General features: G+C 56.5%; 1 protein-coding gene across 2 annotated transcripts in view; it reads right to left on the reverse strand.

Moving 5' to 3' along the window:
- The window catches only part of GDAP2 (ganglioside induced differentiation associated protein 2), a 471310-nt gene that overhangs the window by 207979 nt on the left and 239336 nt on the right, over nucleotides 1-23995 (reverse strand). For both annotated transcript variants that reach the window (XM_085620706.1, XM_085620707.1), the window contains exon 4: nucleotides 4214-4367. In XM_085620706.1, the coding sequence (XP_085476832.1) occupies nucleotides 4214-4367 (154 nt within the window). The remainder of the gene's footprint in view (nucleotides 1-4213; nucleotides 4368-23995) is intronic.

A 23995-nucleotide genomic window follows, 5' to 3' on the forward strand; every position in this document is an offset into this window, starting at 1 on the left:
TCTCGGGGGGGGGGGGGCGCAGAGGGGGCCAGTCTCGGGGGGGGGGGGGACGCAGAGGGGGCCAGTCTCGGGTGGGGGACCGGGACGCAGAGGGGCCAGTCTCGGGTGGGGGACCGGGACGCAGAGGGGGCCAGTCTCGGGGGGGACACAGAGGGGGCCAGTCTCGGGGGGGGGACACAGAGGGGGCCAGTCTCGGGGGGGGGACACAGAGGGGGCCAGTCTCGGGGGGGGACACAGAGGGGGCCAGTCTCGGGGGGGGACACAGAGGGGGCCAGTCTCGGGGGGGGACACAGAGGGGGCCAGTCTCGGGGGGGGGGGGGACAGAGGGGGCCAGTCTCGGGGGGGAGGGACAGAGGGGGCCAGTATCGGGGGGGGGGAACGCAGAGGCAGCCAGTCTGGGGGGGGGGGGAACGCAGAGGCAGCCAGTCGGGGGAGGGGGGAAACGCAGAGGCAGCCAGTCGGGGGGGGGGAACGCAGAGGCAGCCAGTCTGGGGGGGGGGGGGGGGGGAACGCAGAGGCAGCCAGTCTGGGGGGGGGGAACGCAGAGGCAGCCAGTCTGGGGGGGGGGAAACGCAGAGGCTGCCAGTCTGGGGGGGGGAAACGCAGAGGCTGCCAGTCTGGGGGGGGAAACGCAGAGGCTGCCAGTCTGGGGGGGGGGGGAACGCAGAGGCAGCCAGTCTAGGGGGTGGGAAACGCAGAGGCAGCCAGTCCGGGGGTGAAACGCAGAGGCAGCCAGTCTGGGGGGGGGGAAACGCAGAGGCTGCCAGTCTGGGGGGGGGGGGAACGCAGAGGCAGCCAGTCTGGGGGGGGGGGGGGACGCAGAGGCAGCCAGTCTAGGGGGGTGGGAAACGCAGAGGCAGCCAGTCTGGGGGAGGGGGGAAACGCAGAGGCAGCCAGTCTGGGGGGGAAACGCAGAGGCGGCCAGTCTGGGGGGGTGGGGGGAGTATACGCAGAGGAGGCCAGTCTCGGGGAGTGGGGGGAACAGAGGCGGCCAGTGTGGGGGGGGGGGACGCAGAGGAGATCAGTCTCGGGGGGGGGGGGACGCAGAGGAGGCCAGTCTCGGGGGGGGGGGACGCAGAGGAGGCCAGTCTCGGGGGGGGGGGGACGCAGAGGAGGCCAGTCTCGGGGGGGGGGGGGCGCAGAGGGGGCCAGTCTCGAGGGGGGACGCAGAGGGGGCCAGTCTCGGGGGGGGACGCAGAGGGGGCCAGTCTCGGGGGGGGACGCAGAGGGGGCCAGTCTCAGGGGGGGGGGGGAACGCAGAGGGGGCCAGTCTCGGGTGGGGGACCGGGACGCAGAGGGGCCAGTCTCGGGGGGGGGGGCGCAGAGGGGGCCAGTCTCGGGGGGGGGACGCAGAGGGGGCCAGTCTCAGGGGGGGGGGGGGGAACGCAGAGGGGGCCAGTCTCGGGTGGGGGACCGGGACGCAGAGGGGCCAGTCTCGGGGGGGGGGCGCAGAGGGGGCCAGTCTCGGGGGGGGACGCAGAGGGGGCCAGTCTCAGGGGGGGGGGGGAACGCAGAGGGGGCCAGTCTCGGGGGGGGGGGGGAACGCAGAGGGGGCCAGTCTCGGGTGGGGGACCGGGACGCAGAGGGGCCAGTCTCGGGGGGGGACACAGAGGGGGCCAGTCTCGGGGGGGGGACACAGAGGGGGCCAGTCTCGGGGGGGGGACACAGAGGGGGCCAGTCTCGGGGGGGGGACACAGAGGGGGCCAGTCTCGGGGGGGGGGACAGAGGGGGCCAGTCTCGGGGGGGGGACACAGAGGGGGCCAGTCTCGGGGGGGGGACACAGAGGGGGCCAGTCTCGGGGGGGGGACAGAGGGGGCCAGTCTCGGGGGGGGGGGACAGAGGGGGCCAGTCTCGGGGGGGGGGGACAGAGGGGGCCAGTCTCGGGGGGGGGGGACAGAGGGGGCCAGTCTCGGGGGGGGGGGGGGGAGACGCAGAGGGGCCCAGTCTCGGGGGGGGGGGGGACACAGAGGGGGCCAGTCTCGAGGGGGGGGACAGAGGGGGCCAGTCTCGGGGGGGGGGACACAGAGGGGGCCAGTCTCGGGGGGGGGGGACAGAGGGGGCCAGTCTCGGGGGGGGGACACAGGGGGCCAGTCTCGGGGGGGGGGGGGAGACGCAGAGGGGCCCAGTTTCGGGGGGGGGGGAACGCAGAGGCAGCCAGTCTGGGGGGGGGGGGACGCAGAGGCAGCCAATCTGGGGGAGGGGGGGGGAACGCAGAGGCAGCCAATCTTGGGGGGGAAACGCAGAGGCAGCCAGTCTAGGGGGGGAAACGCAGAGGCAGCCAACCTGGGGGAGGGGGGGGGGACGCAGAGGCAGCCAGTCTGGGGGGGGGGGGGAACGCAGAGGCAGCCAGTCTAGGGGGGGGGGAAACGCAGAGGCAGCCAGTCTAGGGGGGGGGGAAACGCAGAGGCAGCCAGTCTAGGGGGGGGAAACGCAGAGGCAGCCAGTCTGCAGGGGGAAACGCAGAGGCAGCCAATCTAGGGGGGGGAAACGCAGAGGCAGCCAATCTAGGGGGGGGAAACACAGAGGCAGCCAATCTAGGGGGAGGGGGGGGAACGCAGAGGCAGCCAATCTGGGGGGGGGAAACGCAGAGGCAGCCAATCTGGGGGGGGGGGGACGCAGAGGCAGCCAATCTGGGGGGGGGGGAAACGCAGAGGCAGCCAATCTGGGGGGGGGGAACGCAGAGTGGCGGCTAGTCTAGGGGGGGAAAACGCAGAGTGGCGGCCAGTCTAGGGGGGGAAAACGCAGAGTGGCGGCCAGTCTAGGGGGGGAAAACGCAGAGTGGCGGCCAGTCTAGGGGGGGAAAACGCAGAGTGGCGGCCAGTCTAGGGGGGGGAAACGCAGAGTGGCGGCCAGTCTAGGGGGGGGAAACGCAGAGTGGCGGCCAGTCTCAGGGGAGGCGCAGAAGCGGCCAGTCTCAGGGGAGGCGCAGAAGCGGCCAGTCTCAGGGGAGGCGCAGAAGCGGCCAGTCTCAGGGGAGGCGCAGAAGCGGCCAGTCTCAGGGGAGGCGCAGAAGCGGCCAGTCTCAGGGGAGGCGCAGAAGCGGCCAGTCTCAGGGGAGGCGCAGAAGCGGCCAGTCTCAGGGGAGGCGCAGAAGCGGCCAGTCTCAGGGGAGGCGCAGAAGCGGCCAGTCTCAGGGGAGGCGCAGAAGCGGCCAGTCTCAGGGGAGGCGCAGAAGCGGCCAGTCTCAGGGGAGGCGCAGAAGCGGCCAGTCTCAGGGGAGGCGCAGAAGCGGCCAGTCTCAGGGGAGGCGCAGAAGCGGCCAGTCTCAGGGGAGGCGCAGAAGCGGCCAGTCTCAGGGGAGGCGCAGAAGCGGCCAGTCTCAGGGGAGGCGCAGAAGCGGCCAGTCTCAGGGGAGGCGCAGAAGCGGCCAGTCTCAGGGGAGGCGCAGAAGCGGCCAGTCTCAGGGGAGGCGCAGAAGCGGCCAGTCTCAGGGGAGGCGCAGAAGCGGCCAGTCTCAGGGGAGGCGCAGAAGCGGCCAGTCTCAGGGGAGGCGCAGAAGCGGCCAGTCTCAGGGGAGGCGCAGAAGCGGCCAGTCTCAGGGGAGGCGCAGAAGCGGCCAGTCTCAGGGGAGGCGCAGAAGCGGCCAGTCTCAGGGGAGGCGCAGAAGCGGCCAGTCTCAGGGGAGGCGCAGAAGCGGCCAGTCTCAGGGGAGGCGCAGAAGCGGCCAGTCTCAGGGGAGGCGCAGAAGCGGCCAGTCTCAGGGGAGGCGCAGAAGCGGCCAGTCTCAGGGGAGGCGCAGAAGCGGCCAGTCTCAGGGGAGGCGCAGAAGCGGCCAGTCTCAGGGGAGGCGCAGAAGCGGCCAGTCTCAGGGGAGGCGCAGAAGCGGCCAGTCTCAGGGGAGGCGCAGAAGCGGCCAGTCTCAGGGGAGGCGCAGAAGCGGCCAGTCTCAGGGGAGGCGCAGAAGCGGCCAGTCTCAGGGGAGGCGCAGAAGCGGCCAGTCTCAGGGGAGGCGCAGAAGCGGCCAGTCTCAGGGGAGGCGCAGAAGCGGCCAGTCTCAGGGGAGGCGCAGAAGCGGCCAGTCTCAGGGGAGGCGCAGAAGCGGCCAGTCTCAGGGGAGGCGCAGAAGCGGCCAGTCTCAGGGGAGGCGCAGAAGCGGCCAGTCTCAGGGGAGGCGCAGAAGCGGCCAGTCTCAGGGGAGGCGCAGAAGCGGCCAGTCTCAGGGGAGGCGCAGAAGCGGCCAGTCTAGGATGACTCAGGCTGTTTGACTACTTACTTGGCAAGCTGTAGGGCGTTGCGGTAGCAGCTGTGCAGCGAGCTCTCGGCAGCGGTGCGGTACTTGGCTTTGTACTTGGGTCCCACGGTGTGGATGATGTAACGAGCCGCCAGGTTAAAGCCTTTCGTTAACTTCGCCTCACCTGTCCGACAACCTGTGGGAAGAGAAGACAGACAAGGTTTAAGTCCTCATTGTGTGTGGCAGCTCTGCGCACCTCACCAGGGGATTCGGATGTTTTTTGGGGCGCAAAAGGTTGCCCTAAAAGGACTTTGAATTACTATTCCTCAGGTAATCGCTCACTTCTTAGAGGGTCTCCGGGTCCTATATCTGTAACAATGGGGTGAGGAAAGTCCAGCCCATTTATGGGGCCCCTCATAAAGAGAGAGTAAGTGCAGATAGGTAACCAGTCCCGTGCCGGCTTGGGATGGGTTATTTATTCATATGTGTTGTATTTGTGACCTCGCTCTCAGGACTCTTAAAAGCTCTCTGTGCTCAGCCAAACTTCAGCCCTGGCTCCTGGTTCCAAAAGTGGGGGTGCACGGTGACGTCAGGGCGCCAAAGTCCCCCAGGTGTGTGGGGCGGGGGTTCACTAGGATGCTCCAGGTAGTTGTGGGGTACACACAGTGATTAATACCTTGGTGTTTATTAATTAACTGTGGTCATGGCTTCACACACTAGAGTGTGCAGGGGAGTGACCTGGACGTGAGTGGGGGCACGGAGAAGTCCTATATATTGATGCAGGGGTGTTTAGTGTAGGAGATGTACTCTCACGTTCTCTTCTACGGACTCATCTCTCCCTCCCAGACCTGCTCCGGACCCACCTCTCCCTCCCAGACCTGCTCCAGACGCATCTCTCCCTCCCATACCTTCTACGGACCCATCTCTCCCTCCAAGACCTTCCCCGGACCCACCTCTCCCTCCCAGACGTGCTCCAGATGTACCTCTCACTCTCAGACCTTCTACGGACCCACCTCTCCCTCACAGACCTTCTCCGGACCCACCTCTCCCTCACAGACCTGCTCCAGATCCATCTCTCCCTCCCAAACGTTCTCCAGACCCGCCTTTCCCTCCCAAACGTTCTCAATACCCTCTCCAGACCCACCTCTCCCTCCCAGACCTTCTCCAGACCCACCTCTCCCTCCCAGACCTTCTCCAGACCCACCTCTCCCTCCCAGACCTTTTCCGGACCCACCTCTCCCTCCAAGACTTTCTCCTGCCCAGATCCTCTCCCTCCCAGACCTTCTCCGGACCCACCTCTCCCTCCCAGACCTTCTCCTGCCCAGATCCTCTCCCTCCCAGACCTTCTCCAGACCCACCTCTCCCTCCCAGACCTTCTCCAGACCCACCTCTCCCTCCCAGACCTTCTCCAGACCCACCTCTCCCTCCCAGACCTTCTCCAGACCCACCCCTCCCTCCCAGACCTTTTCCGGACCCACCTCTCCCTCCCAGACTTTCTCCTGCCCAGATCCTCTCCCTCCCAGACCTTCTCCGGACCCACCTCTCCCTCCCAGACCTTCTCCTGCCCAGATCCTCTCCCTCCCAGACCTTCTCCAGACCCACCTCTCCCTCCCAGACCTTCTCCAGACCCACCTCTCCCTCCCAGACCTTCTCCAGACCCACCTCTCCCTCCCAGACCTTCTCCAGACCCACCTCTCCCTCCCAGACCTCCCTCCCAGACCTTCTCCTGCCCAGATCCTCTCCCTCCCAGACCTTCTCCAGACTCACCTCTCCCTCCCAGACCTTCTCCAGACCCACCTCTCCCTCCCAGACCTTCTCCAGACCCACCTCTCCCTCCCAGACCTTTTCCAGACCCACCTCTCCCTCCAAGACCTTCTCCTGCCCAGATCCTCTCCCTCCCAGACCTTCTCCGGACCCACCTCTCCCTCCCAGACATTCTCCTGCCCAGATCCTCTCCCTCCCAGACCTTCTCCAGACTCACCTCTCCCTCCCAGACCTTCTCCAGACCCACCTCTCCCTCCCAGACCTTCTCCTGCCCAGATCCTCTCCCTCCCAGACCTTCTCCTGCCCAGATCCTCTCCCTCCCAGACCTTCTCCGGACCCACCTTTCCCTCCCAGACCGTCTCCAGACCCACCTCTCAGACCCACCTCTCCTTCCCAGACCATCACCAGATGCACCTCTCCCACCCAGACCTTCTCCGGACCGGCCTGCCCCTCCCAGACCTTCTACGGACCGACCTCTCCCTCCCAGACCTTCTACGGACCGACCTCTCACTCCCTGACCTTCTACGGACCGACCGTTTCCTCCCAGACCTACAACCGACCTCTCTCTCTCAGACCTTCTACAGACTGACCTCTCCCTTCAGACCTTCTGTCGAACACAGGATGAAATCTTACAAACATCCCTCATGGAACAGCTGGGGACCAGGGGTGAGCTTTAGTAGGAGTGCAGACAAGAATGTATTCACCAACTCTCCATACAACCAAAGATGTCCTGAAGCATAGAATAAACTGGACAAGTAGATCTAGAAATCAACCCTTGTGACATGTACCCCCCTACCACCTCGGACTTACCACACATCCTACTGTGATGTGGGCCAAGAGAGGGTGTATCAGGGAGGACGATGCTCCCACCCACGCTCACCTACCCTGAACCCAAGCACACTCCTGTAGGGCTCGCCGATGTTCTATCCTCCCATCACTAACGCTGGTACCCTCGGAGCATCTTCACCATGGCACTGCATGTTATCTACACAGTGGTATACTTTCTTCTGCTACTAAAAACAATATCATTCGTTTAAAACTAAACCTCGCCTTAGGAACCTTTTTCAGCCCCTAGGCACTGGTGCTCACACAGGGCTAATCACGTTAAAGATCGCGCACATATAGGCCGGGGCTTTCACAACCCACCAGTGGATCCCGCCCACAGTTTGGGACACACAAGCCTACTGTGAGGGTACACCACATTCAGGAGTCGAGAACTTGTTATACACAAGAAAGGAACAATTTTTGAAGCTGGCACCCATCCTCACAATTGAACTTCAACACTTCACTGAACGTATAAGTCGCACCATGTCTTCCTTTGTCTAAACCATGTAGCTAGTACTTTTCCACCTTGTGTCTCCTCTCTCCAGGTGGAATCACTGATCGGCACCCACCTTGAAGTCACCGATTAACACAAGAGGCCATCCTCATTAGAAAGGAGAGCCCTACCCCTCGATAAGGGATTTAAATTGATTTTTCTCTCGGTCCTGATAAAGTGCCGCCTGCTTTTGGGGCATCAAGGGCACGAAACATGTTGGCCACACCACACTAGTTATCACACTAGTCTAGTATCTATCTTGGTACCTGAAGACCACATGATAGCACCTCTATTTTTCCTGTAGTCCTGATAACCTTCCTCAAGCATTACATTTTTTTTTTTTTTTTTTAGGGGACCAGAGTCTATTTTAGTTATCACCCACTCACTACCCTTTCTCCCCCCCTCACTTGCATTCATATTTACGGCATCGCCAGATCAAAAGATCTCCGTTAAAGAAGCCACCAGGCCGGTCAGGCATTGCAGCGCCGGCCAGACGAGGAGCGCCCAATGAAGAAGCATGACATCCAAACAGGTGTGTGAGGGCACCAAGATCTGATTTTCAGATCTCCCAGCGACCCACACATAAGCCACTGGATCAAACTGGTTGTATCCACTCGGCTTAGGAGGAACTACCCCCATTCTGATGACTATTGAACCACTCAAGAGGAGCTAGGGTGTAGGACCTCGGTAAACGAACATGCCCTTCCTTCCCACTATTTGATTTAGACATCACCTGAGACTGTCTTTGACATGGAAAGATTTGTAATGGACACCAATATGTGCATCACCTGAAGACGGTCACTGACACCCCAAGATGTGCATCACCTGAAGACGGTCACTGACACCCCAAGATGTGCATCACCTGAAGACGGTCATGGACACCCCAAGATGTGCATCACATGAAGACGGTCATTGACACCCCAAGATGTGCATCACATGAGGACGGTCACTAACACCCCAAGAAGTGCATCAAATAAATCATTGACACCCCAAGATGTTCATTACTTTTAGTCATTGACACCCCAAGATGTGCATCACCTGAAGATGGTCACTGACACCCCAAGATGTGCATCACCTGAAGACGTCATTGACACCCCAAGATGTGCATCACATGAAGACTGTCATTGACACCCCAAGATGTGCATTACCTTTAGTCACTGACACCCCAAGATGTGCATCACCTGAAGACGGTCACTGACATCACCAGTAAACTGTCATTGACACCCCAAGATGTGCGTCACCTGAAGACGGTCACTGACACCTCAGGATGTGAGTCACCTGAAGAGTCATTGACACCCGAAGATGTGCGTCACCTGAAGACAGTCACTGACACCCCAATATGTGCGTCACCTGAAGAGTCATTGACACCCCAAGATGTGCATCACATGAGGACGGTCACTAACACCCCAAGAAGTGCATCAAATAAATCATTGACACCCCAAGATGTTCATTACTTTTAGTCATTGACACCCCAAGATGTGCATCACCTGAAGATGGTCACTGACACCCCAAGATGTGCATCACCTGAAGACGTCATTGACACCCCATGATGTGCATCACATGAAGACTGTCATTGACACCCCAAGATGTGCATTACCTTTAGTCACTGACACCCCAAGATGTGCATCACCTGAAGACGGTCACTGACATCACCAGTAAACTGTCATTGACACCCCAAGATGTGCGTCACCTGAAGACGGTCACTGACACCTCAGGATGTGAGTCACCTGAAGAGTCATTGACACCCGAAGATGTGCGTCACCTGAAGACAGTCACTGACACCCCAATATGTGCGTCACCTGAAGAGTCATTGATGCCCCAAGATGTGCGTCACCTGAAGATTGACATTGACACCCCAAGATGTGCATCACATGAAGACGGTCAGTAACACCCCAAGATGTGCGTTGTAGGAGAGTAGGATCTGCTTCACATGGGTACCCCCACTTTTTGCTGGTGTTTTACTGTTTTTCAACCTTAGTCTGGCTGTGGCCCTGCTAATCAGGACCACAGCCTAGCTGCTTCCTCTCTAAAATGGTTTCCATGTACATTAGGTACATATCTAATTGGATTCTGGAGTGCCTTAAAAGCCCCTAGTATATGGTATACTATGTACCAAGGGCATAGGAACCCCAGAGGCCTACCAGGGGCTGCAGCATGCATTATGTCACCCCTGGGAAGCACTCCAAAATGGCACCACAGGTCTGCTAATGCAGCCTGGGTAAGGGTGTGCTTACACCTCTTACAGTGGTATAGGCTACCTATATCCACATATATATACAGACACATATAAACCTATAAGCCGCTCCTATGGCTGGCCTTGACAATCCTGAAGGCAGAGTGCTTAGTTATATGTGAGAGGGTGCCCAATCATGAGCTGAGCCCCTCTGCAGCTTTCGGAAATAATTCCTCATGGCTGTTCTGTGATACAGCCATGCCATATACTCTTAAGTGCATTATAACCTCGCTGTAAATGCTAACTTTGGAATGGCTGCATCAAAACATGTTGTGTTTGGTGTCAAACGCTTTGGAATGCTAACTGCTGGTCTGCACTGCGGTCCTTTCTCTGAATTCCAGTGACTTGCCGTGGCCAAGGCTTGTTGGGTCCATTCTGGTCGCCGACACCGCAGCACTCGACAAACTTCGTGGGACAGCTCGAATCCAGCTCGTGGACTTCGACGCCTCGTGGCTGAAGAGTCAAGACACCCATCAACTCACCTGAAGCACCCGACATCTGTGGGCATTGGTCCATCCTGCCCTAGGTCACTGGCAAGTGACCCAGACTCTGTCCCCTCTGCTTTCAGGTTCCTTACATCCTAGATCCAGGCTTAGATCTCTCCGGACACTTCTCCTCTTCACGGCAGCAGCAGTTCTTTGCAGGCTTCCATTAAAATCGATGACGCGACCCAACACCAAAAGACACCTATGCACCCGGCTTCCCTGGGTGAGGTGACTCGAGTACTCCGGTGCTCCCGTGGGTGCTGGCCCTAGAACTGCTCAAGTCCAAAAGGGTTTGGTCCTGACTCGATTAGAAGTGTCCCTAATCTTTAAATTTCCATCCGCGACACTGCCCATAGAAGATAACGGGAACCCGCGGTTGTATTTACACACTGCATACAGTCCCCGTGGGTCCCCTGTGTCACTACCTTGGATGGTTCCTTGGGGTCCCAGCGATTCTACAGGCTATAGGCTTAGTGTCTATCCCAGTCGTGGTTCTTATACCACTTTTTTGGTATATGGTTTGGTACGCCCCTAGGGCCCAAACGTGTATTTGTACTATTACTGATAATTGCTGACTTGTAAACTAAGTACTTCGAACTCCAGTCTCATAAAGAGACTAGAGGGGTGTGTTTTATAATAAATACATATATTTTTAAATATATACCTGGTGTGGTTGTCCTTTCATTTGATAATTCAAGAGATTATAGACTGGTAAAACAAGCTGCTTTACATTCCTTCAAGACTTAGCCTGAAGGCTGCTCTCCATAGCTACCACTAGGATAGCTTTCAATAAAGGTTGTCTTTAACCTAACGCCATAAGGGGTTGTTTGGACTGGTACAAGGAGCCCACTAGAACTAGTGGACAGCATATATCAGGCCACCTTCTCACATGCGTCACATGAAGACAGACATTGACACCCCAAGATGTGCATCACCTGAAGTCTGACACCCCAAGATGTGCGTCACCTGAAGTCTGACACCCCAAGATGTGCGTCACCTGAAGACGGTCACTGACACCCCAAGATGTGCATCACCTGAAAACTGTCACTGACACCCCAAGATGTGCATCACCTGAAGACAGTCACTGACACCCCAAGATGTGCATCACCTGAAGACGGTCACTGACACCCCAAGTTGTGGATCACCTGAAGACTGTCACTGACACCCCAAGATGTGCATCACGTGAAGACGGTCATTGACACCCCAAGATGTGCATCACCTGAAGACAGTCACTGACACCCCAGGATGTGCATCACCTGAAGACGGTCACTGACACCCCAAGATGTGCATCAAATGAAGAGTCATTGACACCCCAAGATGTGCATCACCTGAAAACGGTCACTGACACCCCAAGATGTGCATCACATGAAGACAGTCACTGACACCCCAAGATGTGCGTCACCTGAAGAGTCATTGACACCCCAAGATGTGTGTCACCTGTCATTGACACCCCAAGATATGCGTCACATGAAGACGGTCACTGACACCCCAAGATGTGCATCACCTGAAGAGTCATTGACACCCCAAGATGTGAGTCACCTGAAGACGGTCATTGACACCCCAAGATGTGCGTCACCTGAAGACGGTCATTGACACCCCAAGATGTGCGTCACCTGAAGACGGTCATTGACACCCCAAGATGTGCGTCACCTGAAGACGGTCATTGACACCCCAAGATGTGCGTCACCTGAAGACGGTCATTGACACCCCAAGATGTGCATCACATGATGACGGTCATCGACACCCCAAGATGTGCATCACCTGAAGAGTCATTGACACCCCAAGATGTGCATCACATGAAGACTGTCACTGACACCCCAAGATGTGCATCACATGAAGACTGTCATTGACACCCCAAGATGTGCATCACCTGTAAACTGTCATTGACACCCCATGATGTGCATCACCTGAAGAGTTAATGACACCCCAAGATGTGCATCACCTGAAGAGTTAATGACACCCCAAGATGTGCATCACCTGAAGACGGTCACTGACACCCCAAGATGTGCATCACCTGAAGGGTCATTGACACCCCAAGATGTGCATCACCTGAAGAGTCATTGACACCCCAAGATGTGCATCACATGAAGACGGGCATTGACACCCCAAGATGTGCATCACCTTAAGACTGTCATTGACACCCCAAGATGTGCATCACCTGTAAACTCTCATTGACACCCCATGATGTGCATCACCTGAAGAGTTAATGACACCCCAAGATGTGCATCACCTGAAGACGGTCACTGACACCCCAAGATGTGTGTCACCTGAAGGGTCATTGACACCCCAAGATGTGCATCACCTGAAGAGTCATTGACACCCCAAGATGTGCATCACATGAAGACGGTCATTGACACCCCAAGATGTGCATCACCTGAAGACGGTCACTGACACCCCAAGATGTGCATCACCTGAAGAGTCATTGACACCCCAAGATGTGCGTCACCTGAAGAACCCGACACCCCAAGATGTGCATCACCTGAAGACTGTCACTGACACCCCAAGATGTGCATCATGTGAAGACGGTCATTGACACCCCAAGATGTGCGTCACCTGAAGACGGTCACTGACACCCCAAGATGTGCATCACCTGAAGAGTCATTGACACCCGAAGATGTGCGTCACCTGAAGACGGGCATTGACACCCCAAGATGTGCGTCACCTGAAGAGTCATTGACACCCCAAGATGTGCGTCACCTGAAGACGGTCATTGACACCCCAAGATGTGCATCACATGAAGACGGTCATTGACACCCCAAGATGTGCGTCACATGAAGACGGTCATTCACACCCCAAGAGGTGCATCACATGAAGACGGTCACTGACACCCCAAGATGTGCATCACCTGAAGAGTCATTGACACCCCAAGATGTGAGTCACCTGAAGACGGTCATTGACACCCCAAGATGTGCGTCACCTGAAGACGGTCATTGACACCCCAAGATGTGCGTCACCTGAAGACTGTCATTGACACCCCAAGATGTGCATCACATGATGACGGTCACTGACACCCCAAGATGTGCATCACCTGAAGAGTCATTGACACCCCAAGATGTGCATTTTCATGAAGACGGTCACTGACACCCCAAGATGTGCATCACATGAAGACGGTCATCGACACCCCAAGATGTGGATCACCTGAAGAGTCATTGACACCCCAAGATGTGCATCACATGAAGACTGTCACTGACACCCCAAGATGTGCATCACATGAAGAGTCATTGACACCCGAAGATGTGCGTCACCTGAAGACGGGCATTGACACCCCAAGATGTGCGTCACCTGAAGAGTCATTGACACCCCAAGATGTGCGTCACCTGAAGACGGTCATTGACACCCCAAGATGTGCATCACATGAAGACGGTCATTGACACCCCAAGATGTGCGTCACATGAAGACGGTCATTCACACCCCAAGATGTGCATCACATGAAGACGGTCACTGACACCCCAAGATGTGCGTCACATGAAGACTGTCATTGACACCCCAAGATGTGCATCACCTGTAAAGTGTCATTGACACCCCATGATGTGCATCACCTGAAGAGTTAATGACACCCCAAGATGTGCATCACCTGAAGACGGTCACTGACACCCCAAGATGTGTGTCACCTGAAGGGTCATTGACACCCCAAGATGTGCATCACCTGAAGAGTCATTGACACCCCAAGATGTGCATCACATGAAGACGGTCATTGACACCCCAAGATGTGCATCACCTGAAGACTGTCATTGACACCCCAAGATGTGCATCACCTGTAAACTCTCATTGACACCCCATGATGTGCATCACCTGAAGAGTTAATGACACCCCAAGATGTGCATCACCTGAAGACGGTCACTGACACCCCAAGATGTGCGTCACCTGAAGGGTCATTGACACCCCAAGATGTGCACCACCTGAAGACTTTCATTGACACCCCAAGATGTGTGTCACCTGTCATTGACACCCCAAGATATGCGTCACATGAAGACGGTCACTGACACCCCAAGATGTGCATCACCTGAAGAGTCATTGACACCCCAAGATGTGAGTCACCTGAAGACGGTCATTGACACCCCAAGATGTGCGTCACCTGAAGACGGTCATTGACACCCCAAGATGTGCGTGACCTGAAGACGGTCATTGACACCCCAAGATGTGCATCACTTGATGACGGTCATCGACACCCCAAGATGTGCATCACCTGAAGAGTCATTGACACCCCAAGATGTGCATCACATGAAGACTGTCACTGACACCCCAAGATGTGCATCACATGAAGACTGTCATTGACACCCCAAGATGTGCATCACCTGTAAACTGTCATTGACACCCCATGATGTGCATCACCTGAAGAGTTAATGACACCCCAAGATGTGCATCACCTGAAGACGGTCACTGACACCCCAAGATGTGTGTCACCTGAAGGGTCATTGACACCCCAAGATGTGCATCACCTGAAGAGTCATTGACACCCCAAGATGTGCATCACATGAAGACGGGCATTGACACCCCAAGATGTGCATCACCTGAAGACTGTCATTGACACCCCAAGATGTGCATCACCTGTAAACTCTCATTGACACCCCATGATGTGCATCACCTGAAGAGTTAATGACACCCCAAGATGTGCATCACATGATGACGGTCATCGACACCCCAAGATGTGCATCACCTGAAGAGTCATTGACACCCCAAGATGTGCATCACATGAAGACTGTCACTGACACCCCAAGTTGTGCATCACATGAAGACTGTCATTGACACCCCAAGATGTGCATCACCTGTAAACTGTCATTGACACCCCATGATGTGCATCACCTGAAGAGTTAATGACACCCCAAGATGTGCATCACCTGAAGACGGTCACTGACACCCCAAGATGTGTGTCACCTGAAGGGTCATTGACACCCCAAGATGTGCATCACCTGAAGAGTCATTGACACCCCAAGATGTGCATCACATGAAGACGGGCATTGACACCCCAAGATGTGCATCACCTGAAGACTGTCATTGACACCCCAAGATGTGCATCACCTGTAAACTCTCATTGACACCCCATGATGTGCATCACCTGAAGAGTTAATGACACCCCAAGATGTGCATCACCTGAAGACGGTCACTGACACCCCAAGATGTGCGTCACCTGAAGGGTCATTGACACCCCAAGATGTGCATCACCTGAAGAGTCATTGACACCCCAAGATGTGCATCACATGAAGACGGTCATTGACACCCCAAGATGTGCATCACCTGAAGACGGTCACTGACACCCCAAGATGTGCATCACCTGAAGAGTCATTGACACCCCAAGATGTGCGTCACCTGAAGAACCCGACACCCCAAGATGTGCATCACCTTAAGACTGTCACTGACACCCCAAGATGTGCATCACGTGAAGACGGTCATTGACACCCCAAGATGTGCGTCACCTGAAGACGGTCACTGACACCCCAAGATGTGCGTCACCTGAAGAGTCATTGACACCCGAAGATGTGCGTCACCTGAAGACGGGCATTGACACCCCAAGATGTGCGTCACCTGAAGAGTCATTGACACCCGAAGATGTGCGTCACCTGAAGACTGTCACTGACACCCCAAGATGTGCGTCACCTGAAGACGGTCATTGACACCCCAAGATGTGCATCACATGAAGACGGTCATTGACACCCCAAGATGTGCGTCACATGAAGACGGTCATTCACACCCCAAGAGGTGCATCACATGAAGACGGTCACTGACACCCCAAGATGTGCATCACCTGAAGAGTCATTGACACCCCAAGATGTGCATTTTCATGAAGACGGTCAATGACACCCCAAGATGTGCATCACCTGAAGAGTCATTGACACCCCAAGATGTGCATCACATGAAGACTGTCATTGACACCCCAAGATGTGCATCACCTGTAAAGTGTCATTGACACCCCATGATGTGCATCACCTGAAGAGTTAATGACACCCCAAGATGTGCATCACCTGAAGACGGTCACTGACACCCCAAGATGTGTGTCACCTGAAGGGTCATTGACACCCCAAGATGTGCATCACCTGAAGTGTCATTGACACCCCAAGATGTGCATCACATGAAGACGGGCATTGACACCCCAAGATGTGCATCACCTGAAGACTGTCATTGACACCCCAAGATGTGCATCACCTGAAGACTGTCATTGACACCCCAAGATGTGCATCACCTGTAAACTCTCATTGACACCCCATGATGTGCATCACCTGAAGAGTTAATGACACCCCAAGATGTGCATCACCTGAAGACGGTCACTGACACCCCAAGATGTGCGTCACCTGAAGGGTCATTGACACCCCAAGATGTGCATCACCTGAAGAGTCATTGACACCCCAAGATGTGCATCACATGAAGAGTCATTGACACCCCAAGATGTGCGTCACCTGAAGAACCCGACACCCCAAGATGTGCATCACCTGAAGACGGTCATTGACACCCCAAGATGTGCGTCACCTGAAGACGGTCATTGACACCCCAAGATGTCCATCACGTGAAGACGGTCACTGACACCCCAAGATGTGCGTCACCTGAAGACTGTCACTGACACCCCAAGATGTGCGTCACCTGAAGACGGTCATTGACACCCCAAGATGTGCGTCACCTGAAGACGGTCACTGACACCCCAAGATGTGCGTCACCTGAAGACTCATTGACACCCCAAGATGTGGGTCACCTGAAGAGTCATTGACACCCCAAGATGTGCATCACCTGAAGAGTCATTGACACCCGAAGATGTGCATCACATGAAGACGGGCATTGACACCCCAAGATGTGCATCACCAGAAGACTCTCATTGACACCCCATGATGTGCATCACCTGAAGAGTTAATGACACCCCAAGATGTGCATCACCTGAAGACGGTCACTGACACCCCAAGATGTGCGTCACCTGAAGGGTCATTGACACCCCAAGATGTGCACCACCTGAAGACTTTCATTGACACCCCAAGATGTGTGTCACCTGTCATTGACACCCCAAGATATGCGTCACATGAAGACGGTCACTGACACCCCAAGATGTGCATCACCTGAAGAGTCATTGACACCCCAAGATGTGAGTCACCTGAAGACGGTCATTGACACCCCAAGATGTGCGTCACCTGAAGACGGTCATTGACACCCCAAGATGTGCGTCACCTGAAGACGGTCATTGACACCCCAAGATGTGCGTCACCTGAAGACGGTCATTGACACCCCAAGATGTGCGTCACCTGAAGACGGTCATTGACACCCCAAGATGTGCATCACATGATGACGGTCATCGACACCCCAAGATGTGCATCACCTGAAGAGTCATTGACACCCCAAGATGTGCATCACATGAAGACTGTCACTGACACCCCAAGATGTGCATCACATGAAGACTGTCATTGACACCCCAAGATGTGCATCACCTGTAAACTGTCATTGACACCCCATGATGTGCATCACCTGAAGAGTTAATGACACCCCAAGATGTGCATCACCTGAAGACGGTCACTGACACCCCAAGATGTGTGTCACCTGAAGGGTCATTGACACCCCAAGATGTGCATCACCTGAAGAGTCATTGACACCCCAAGATGTGCATCACATGAAGACGGGCATTGACACCCCAAGATGTGCATCACCTGAAGACTGTCATTGACACCCCAAGATGTGCATCACCTGTAAACTCTCATTGACACCCCATGATGTGCATCACCTGAAGAGTTAATGACACCCCAAGATGTGCATCACCTGTAAACTCTCATTGACACCCCATGATGTGCATCACCTGAAGAGTTAATGACACCCCAAGATGTGCATCACATGATGACGGTCATCGACACCCCAAGATGTGCATCACCTGAAGAGTCATTGACACCCCAAGATGTGCATCACATGAAGACTGTCACTGACACCCCAAGATGTGCATCACATGAAGACTGTCATTGACACCCCAAGATGTGCATCACCTGTAAACTGTCATTGACACCCCATGATGTGCATCACCTGAAGAGTTAATGACACCCCAAGATGTGCATCACCTGAAGACGGTCACTGACACCCCAAGATGTGTGTCACCTGAAGGGTCATTGACACCCCAAGATGTGCATCACCTGAAGAGTCATTGACACCCCAAGATGTGCATCACATGAAGACGGGCATTGACACCCCAAGATGTGCATCACCTGAAGACTGTCATTGACACCCCAAGATGTGCATCACCTGTAAACTCTCATTGACACCCCATGATGTGCATCACCTGAAGAGTTAATGACACCCCAAGATGTGCATCACCTGAAGACGGTCACTGACACCCCAAGATGTGCGTCACCTGAAGGGTCATTGACACCCCAAGATGTGCATCACCTGAAGAGTCATTGACACCCCAAGATGTGCATCACATGAAGACGGTCATTGACACCCCAAGATGTGCATCACCTGAAGACGGTCACTGACACCCCAAGATGTGCATCACCTGAAGAGTCATTGACACCCCAAGATGTGCGTCACCTGAAGAACCCGACACCCCAAGATGTGCATCACCTTAAGACTGTCACTGACACCCCAAGATGTGCATCACGTGAAGACGGTCATTGACACCCCAAGATGTGCGTCACCTGAAGACGGTCACTGACACCCCAAGATGTGCGTCACCTGAAGAGTCATTGACACCCGAAGATGTGCGTCACCTGAAGACGGGCATTGACACCCCAAGATGTGCGTCACCTGAAGAGTCATTGACACCCGAAGATGTGCGTCACCTGAAGACTGTCACTGACACCCCAAGATGTGCGTCACCTGAAGACGGTCATTGACACCCCAAGATGTGCATCACATGAAGACGGTCATTGACACCCCAAGATGTGCGTCACATGAAGACGGTCATTCACACCCCAAGAGGTGCATCACATGAAGACGGTCACTGACACCCCAAGATGTGCATCACCTGAAGAGTCATTGACACCCCAAGATGTGCATTTTCATGAAGACTGTCAATGACACCCCAAGATGTGCATCACATGAAGACGGTCATCGACACCCCAAGATGTGGATCACCTGAAGAGTCATTGACACCCCAAGATGTGCATCACATGAAGACTGTCATTGACACCCCAAGATGTGCATCACCTGTAAAGTGTCATTGACACCCCATGATGTGCATCACCTGAAGAGTTAATGACACCCCAAGATGTGCATCACCTGAAGACGGTCACTGACACCCCAAGATGTGTGTCACCTGAAGGGTCATTGACACCCCAAGATGTGCATCACCTGAAGTGTCATTGACACCCCAAGATGTGCATCACATGAAGACGGGCATTGACACCCCAAGATGTGCATCACCTGAAGACTGTCATTGACACCCCAAGATGTGCATCACCTGTAAACTCTCATTGACACCCCATGATGTGCATCACCTGAAGAGTTAATGACACCCCAAGATGTGCATCACCTGAAGACGGTCACTGACACCCCAAGATGTGCGTCACCTGAAGGGTCATTGACACCCCAAGATGTGCATCACCTGAAGAGTCATTGACACCCCAAGATGTGCATCACATGAAGAGTCATTGACACCCCAAGATGTGGGTCACCTGAAGAACCCGACACCCCAAGATGTGCATCACCTGAAGACGGTCATTGACACCCCAAGATGTGCGTCACCTGAAGACGGTCATTGACACCCCAAGATGTCCATCACGTGAAGACGGTCACTGACACCCCAAGATGTGCGTCACCTGAAGACTGTCACTGACACCCCAAGATGTGCGTCACCTGAAGACGGTCATTGACACCCCAAGATGTGCGTCACCTGAAGACGGTCACTGACACCCCAAGATGTGCGTCACCTGAAGACTCATTGACACCCCAAGATGTGGGTCACCTGAAGAGTCATTGACACCCCAAGATGTGCATCACCTGAAGAGTCATTGACACCCGAAGATGTGCATCACATGAAGACGGGCATTGACACCCCAAGATGTGCATCACCTGAAGACGGGCATTGACACCCCAAGATGTGCATCACCAGAAGACTGTCATTGACACCCCAAGATGTGCATCACCTTTAGTCATTGACACCCCAAGATGTGCGTCACCTGAGACGTTTGCTAAGCTAGCAAAGGGCAGATGAGCAAGTTACAATATCCCACCAGGGGCCCCCTGCTCTCCAGAGCTAATGCCTGCTGGTCTTTGAGACCGTGAGGTACGAGACACCACAGGTACAGGACCCACCTCTCTGCAGGTGTGTGTCCTTACGTGTTTCCGGGCTGCACGCGCATCTGGGTATGGTCTGTGGGTATTTGTACCTCCATGTGCACTGTTGGCTTGTCTAAGAGCACCTCCATGAGTGAATCAACAAACCTCACACATTACAACCGAACACTTGTTCTAGACGAGCCTAGACCTATTGGCTTTGTTTCTGTGAAATAAAGGTCAGCTCCATGTCAAGCTGATGCTGCCATCAGGGCAGAGCGTTGACAGCACAGCGGGGGCACGGGCAGAGCACATTATAAATACACCCTTGGAAACTGAGCTCAGAGGGCTGGGGGAGGAGTTCACTTCCGCAATCATTCTTTCACAACGTCAAGAGGGGGCAGGACGTCCCACCACCAGCTCACTGCACCAAACAAACAGACCCTGCAGCCAGCCTCCACCAGCCCCTGAGGAGGCCACACTGCACCAAACATACAGACCCTGCACTAAGCCTCCACCAGCCCCCAAGAGGGCCTCACTGCACTAAACAGACAGACAGACCCTGCAGCCAGGCTCCACCAGCACCCGAGGGGGCCACACTGCACCAAGTGTACAGACCCTGCAGCAAGCCTCGACCAGCCCCCAAGGGGGCCTCACTGCACCAAGAGTACAGACCCGGGAGCAAGCCTCCACCAGCCCCTGAGGGGGCCACACTTCACCAAGTCTACAGACCTGCAGCCAGCCTCCACCAGCCCCCGAGGGGGCCTCACTGCACCAAACGTACAGACCCTGCAGCCAGCCTCCACCAGCCCCCGAGGGGGCCTCACTGCACCAAACGTACAGACCCTGCAGCCAGCCTCCACCAGCCTCTGAGGGGGCCACACTGCACCAAGAGTACAGACCCTGCAGCAAGCCTCGACCAGCCCCCAAGGGGGCCACACTGCACCAAACATACAGACCCTGCACTAAGCCTCCACCAGCCCCCAAGGGAGCCACACTGCACCAAACATACAGACCCTGCACTAAGCCTCCACCAGCCCCCAAGGGAGCCACACTGTACCAAGAGTACAGAACCTGCAGCAAACCTCCACCAGCCCCTGAGGGGGCCACACTGCACCAAGAGTACAGAACCTGCAGCAAGCCTCCACCAGCCCCTGATGGGGCGCACTGCACCAAGAGTACAGACCCTGCAGCAAGCCTTCACCAGCCCCCGAGGGGACCTCACTACACCAATCGTACAGAACCTGCAGCAAGCCTCAACCAGCCCCTGAGGGGGCCTCACTGCACCAAACATACAGACCCTGCAGCAAGCCTTCACCAACCCCTGAGGGGGCCACACTGCACCAAGAGTACAGACCCTGCAGCAAGCCTCCACCAGCCCCCGAGGGAGCCTCACTACACCAAGAGTACAGACCCTGCAGCAAGCCTCCACCAGCCCCTGAGGGAGCCACACTGCACCAAACATACAGACCCTGCACTAAGCCTCCACCAGCCCCCAAGGGGGCCTCACTGCACCAAGAGTACAGTACCTGCAGCAAGCCTCCACCAGCCCTCGAGAGGGCCCCACTGCACCAGAGTACAGACCCTGCAGCAAGCCTTCACCAGCCCCCGAGGGGACCTCACTACACCAATCGTACAGAACCTGCAGCAAGCCTCAACCAGCCCCTGAGGGGGCCTCACTGCACCAAACATACAGACCCTGCAGCAAGCCTTCACCAACCCCTGAGGGGGCCGCACTGCACCAAGAGTACAGACTCTGCAGCAAGCCTCCACCAGCCCCTGAGGGGGCCACACTGCACCAAACATACAGACCCTGCACTAAGCCCCCACCAGCCCCCAAGGGGGCATCACTGCACCAAGAGTACAGAACCTGCAGCAAGCCTCCGCCAGCCCTCGAGGGGGCCTCACTGCACCAATGTACAGACCGTGCAGCAAGCCTCCACCAGTCCCTGAGGGGGCCGCACTGCACCAAACATACAGACCCTGCAGCAAGCCTCCACCAGCCCCTGAGGGGGCCACACTGCACCAAACATACAGACCCTGCACTAAGCCTCCACCAGCCCCCAAGGGGGCCTCACTGCACCAATGTACAGACCCTGCAGCAAGCCTCCACCAGTCCCTGAGGGGGCCGCACTGCACCAAACGTACAGAGCCTGCAGCAAGCCTCCACCAGCCCCCAAGGGGGCCGCACTGCACCAAATGTACAGAACCTGCAGCAAGCCTCCACCAGCCCCTGAGGGGGCCGCACTGCACCAAGAGTAGAGACGCTGCAGCAAGCCTCCACCAGCCCCTAGGGTGGCCGCACTGCACCAAGAGTACAGAACCTGCAGCAAGTCTCAACCAGCCCCCATGGGGGCCTCACTGCACCAAATGTACAGAACCTGCAGCAAGCCTCCACCAGCCCCTAGGGAGGCCGCACTGCACCAAATGTACAGAACCTGCAGCAAGCCTCCACCAGCCCCTAGGGAGGCCGCACTGCACCAAGAGTACAGACCCTGCAGCAAGTCTCAACCAGCCCGAGAGGGGGCCTCACTGCACCAACGTACAGACCCTGCAACAAGCCTCAACCAGCCCCTGAGGGGGCCTCACTGCACCAAACATACAGACCCTGCAGCAAGCCTTCACCAACCCCTGAGGGGGCCACACTGCACCAAGAGTACAGACCCTGCAGCAAGCCTCCACCAGCCCCCGAGGGAGCCTCACTACACCAAGAGTACAGACCCTGCAGCAAGCCTCCACCAGCCCCTGAGGGAGCCACACTGCACCAAACATACAGACCCTGCACTAAGCCTCCACCAGCCCCCAAGGGGGCCTCACTGCACCAAGAGTACAGTACCTGCAGCAAGCCTCCACCAGCCCTCGAGAGGGCCCCACTGCACCAGAGTACAGACCCTGCAGCAAGCCTCCACCAGCCCCTGAGGGGTCCTCACTGCACCAAACATACAGACCCTGCAGCAAGCCTTCACCAACCCCTGAGGGGGCCGCACTGCACCAAGAGTACAGACCCTGCAGCAAGCCTCCACCAGCCCCCGAGGGAGCCTCACTACACCAAGAGTACAGACCCTGCAGCAAGCCTCCACCAGCCCCTGAGGGGGCCACACTGCACCAAACATACAGACCCTGCACTAAGCCTCCACCAGCCCCCAAGGGGGCATCACTGCACCAAGAGTACAGAACCTGCAGCAAGCCTCCGCCAGCCCTCGAGGGGGCCTCACTGCACCAATGTACAGACCCTGCAGCAAGCCTCCACCAGTCCCTGAGGGGGCCGCACTGCACCAAACATACAGACCCTGCAGCAAGCCTCCACCAGCCCCTGAGGGGGCCACACTGCACCAAACATACAGACCCTGCACTAAGCCTCCACCAGCCCCCAAGGGGGCCTCACTGCACCAAGAATACAGAACCTGCAGCAAGCCTCCACCAGCCCCCAAGGGGGCCTAACTGCACCAATGTACAGACCCTGCAGCCAGCCTCCACCAGTCCCTGAGGGGGCCGTACTGCACCAAACATACAGACCCTGCAGCAAGCCTCCACCAGCCCCTGAGGGGGCCACACTGCACCAAACATACAGACCCTGCACTAAGCCTCCACCAGCCCCCAAGGGGGCCTCACTGCACCAAGAGTACAGAACCTGCAGCAAGCCTCCACCAGCCCTCGAGGGGGGCCTCACTGCACCAATGTACAGACCCTGCAGCAAGCCTCCACCAGTCCCTGAGGGGGCCGCACTGCACCAAACGTACAGACCCTGCAGCAAGCCTCCACCAGCCCCCAAGGGGGCCGCACTGCACCAAATGTACAGAACCTGCAGCAAGTCTCAACCAGCCCCTGAGGGGGCCTCACTGCACCAACGT

This window comes from Triturus cristatus, chromosome 8 (genome assembly GCF_964204655.1).
Source record: "Triturus cristatus chromosome 8, aTriCri1.1, whole genome shotgun sequence".
Taxonomy (NCBI): Eukaryota; Metazoa; Chordata; class Amphibia; order Caudata; family Salamandridae; genus Triturus; species Triturus cristatus.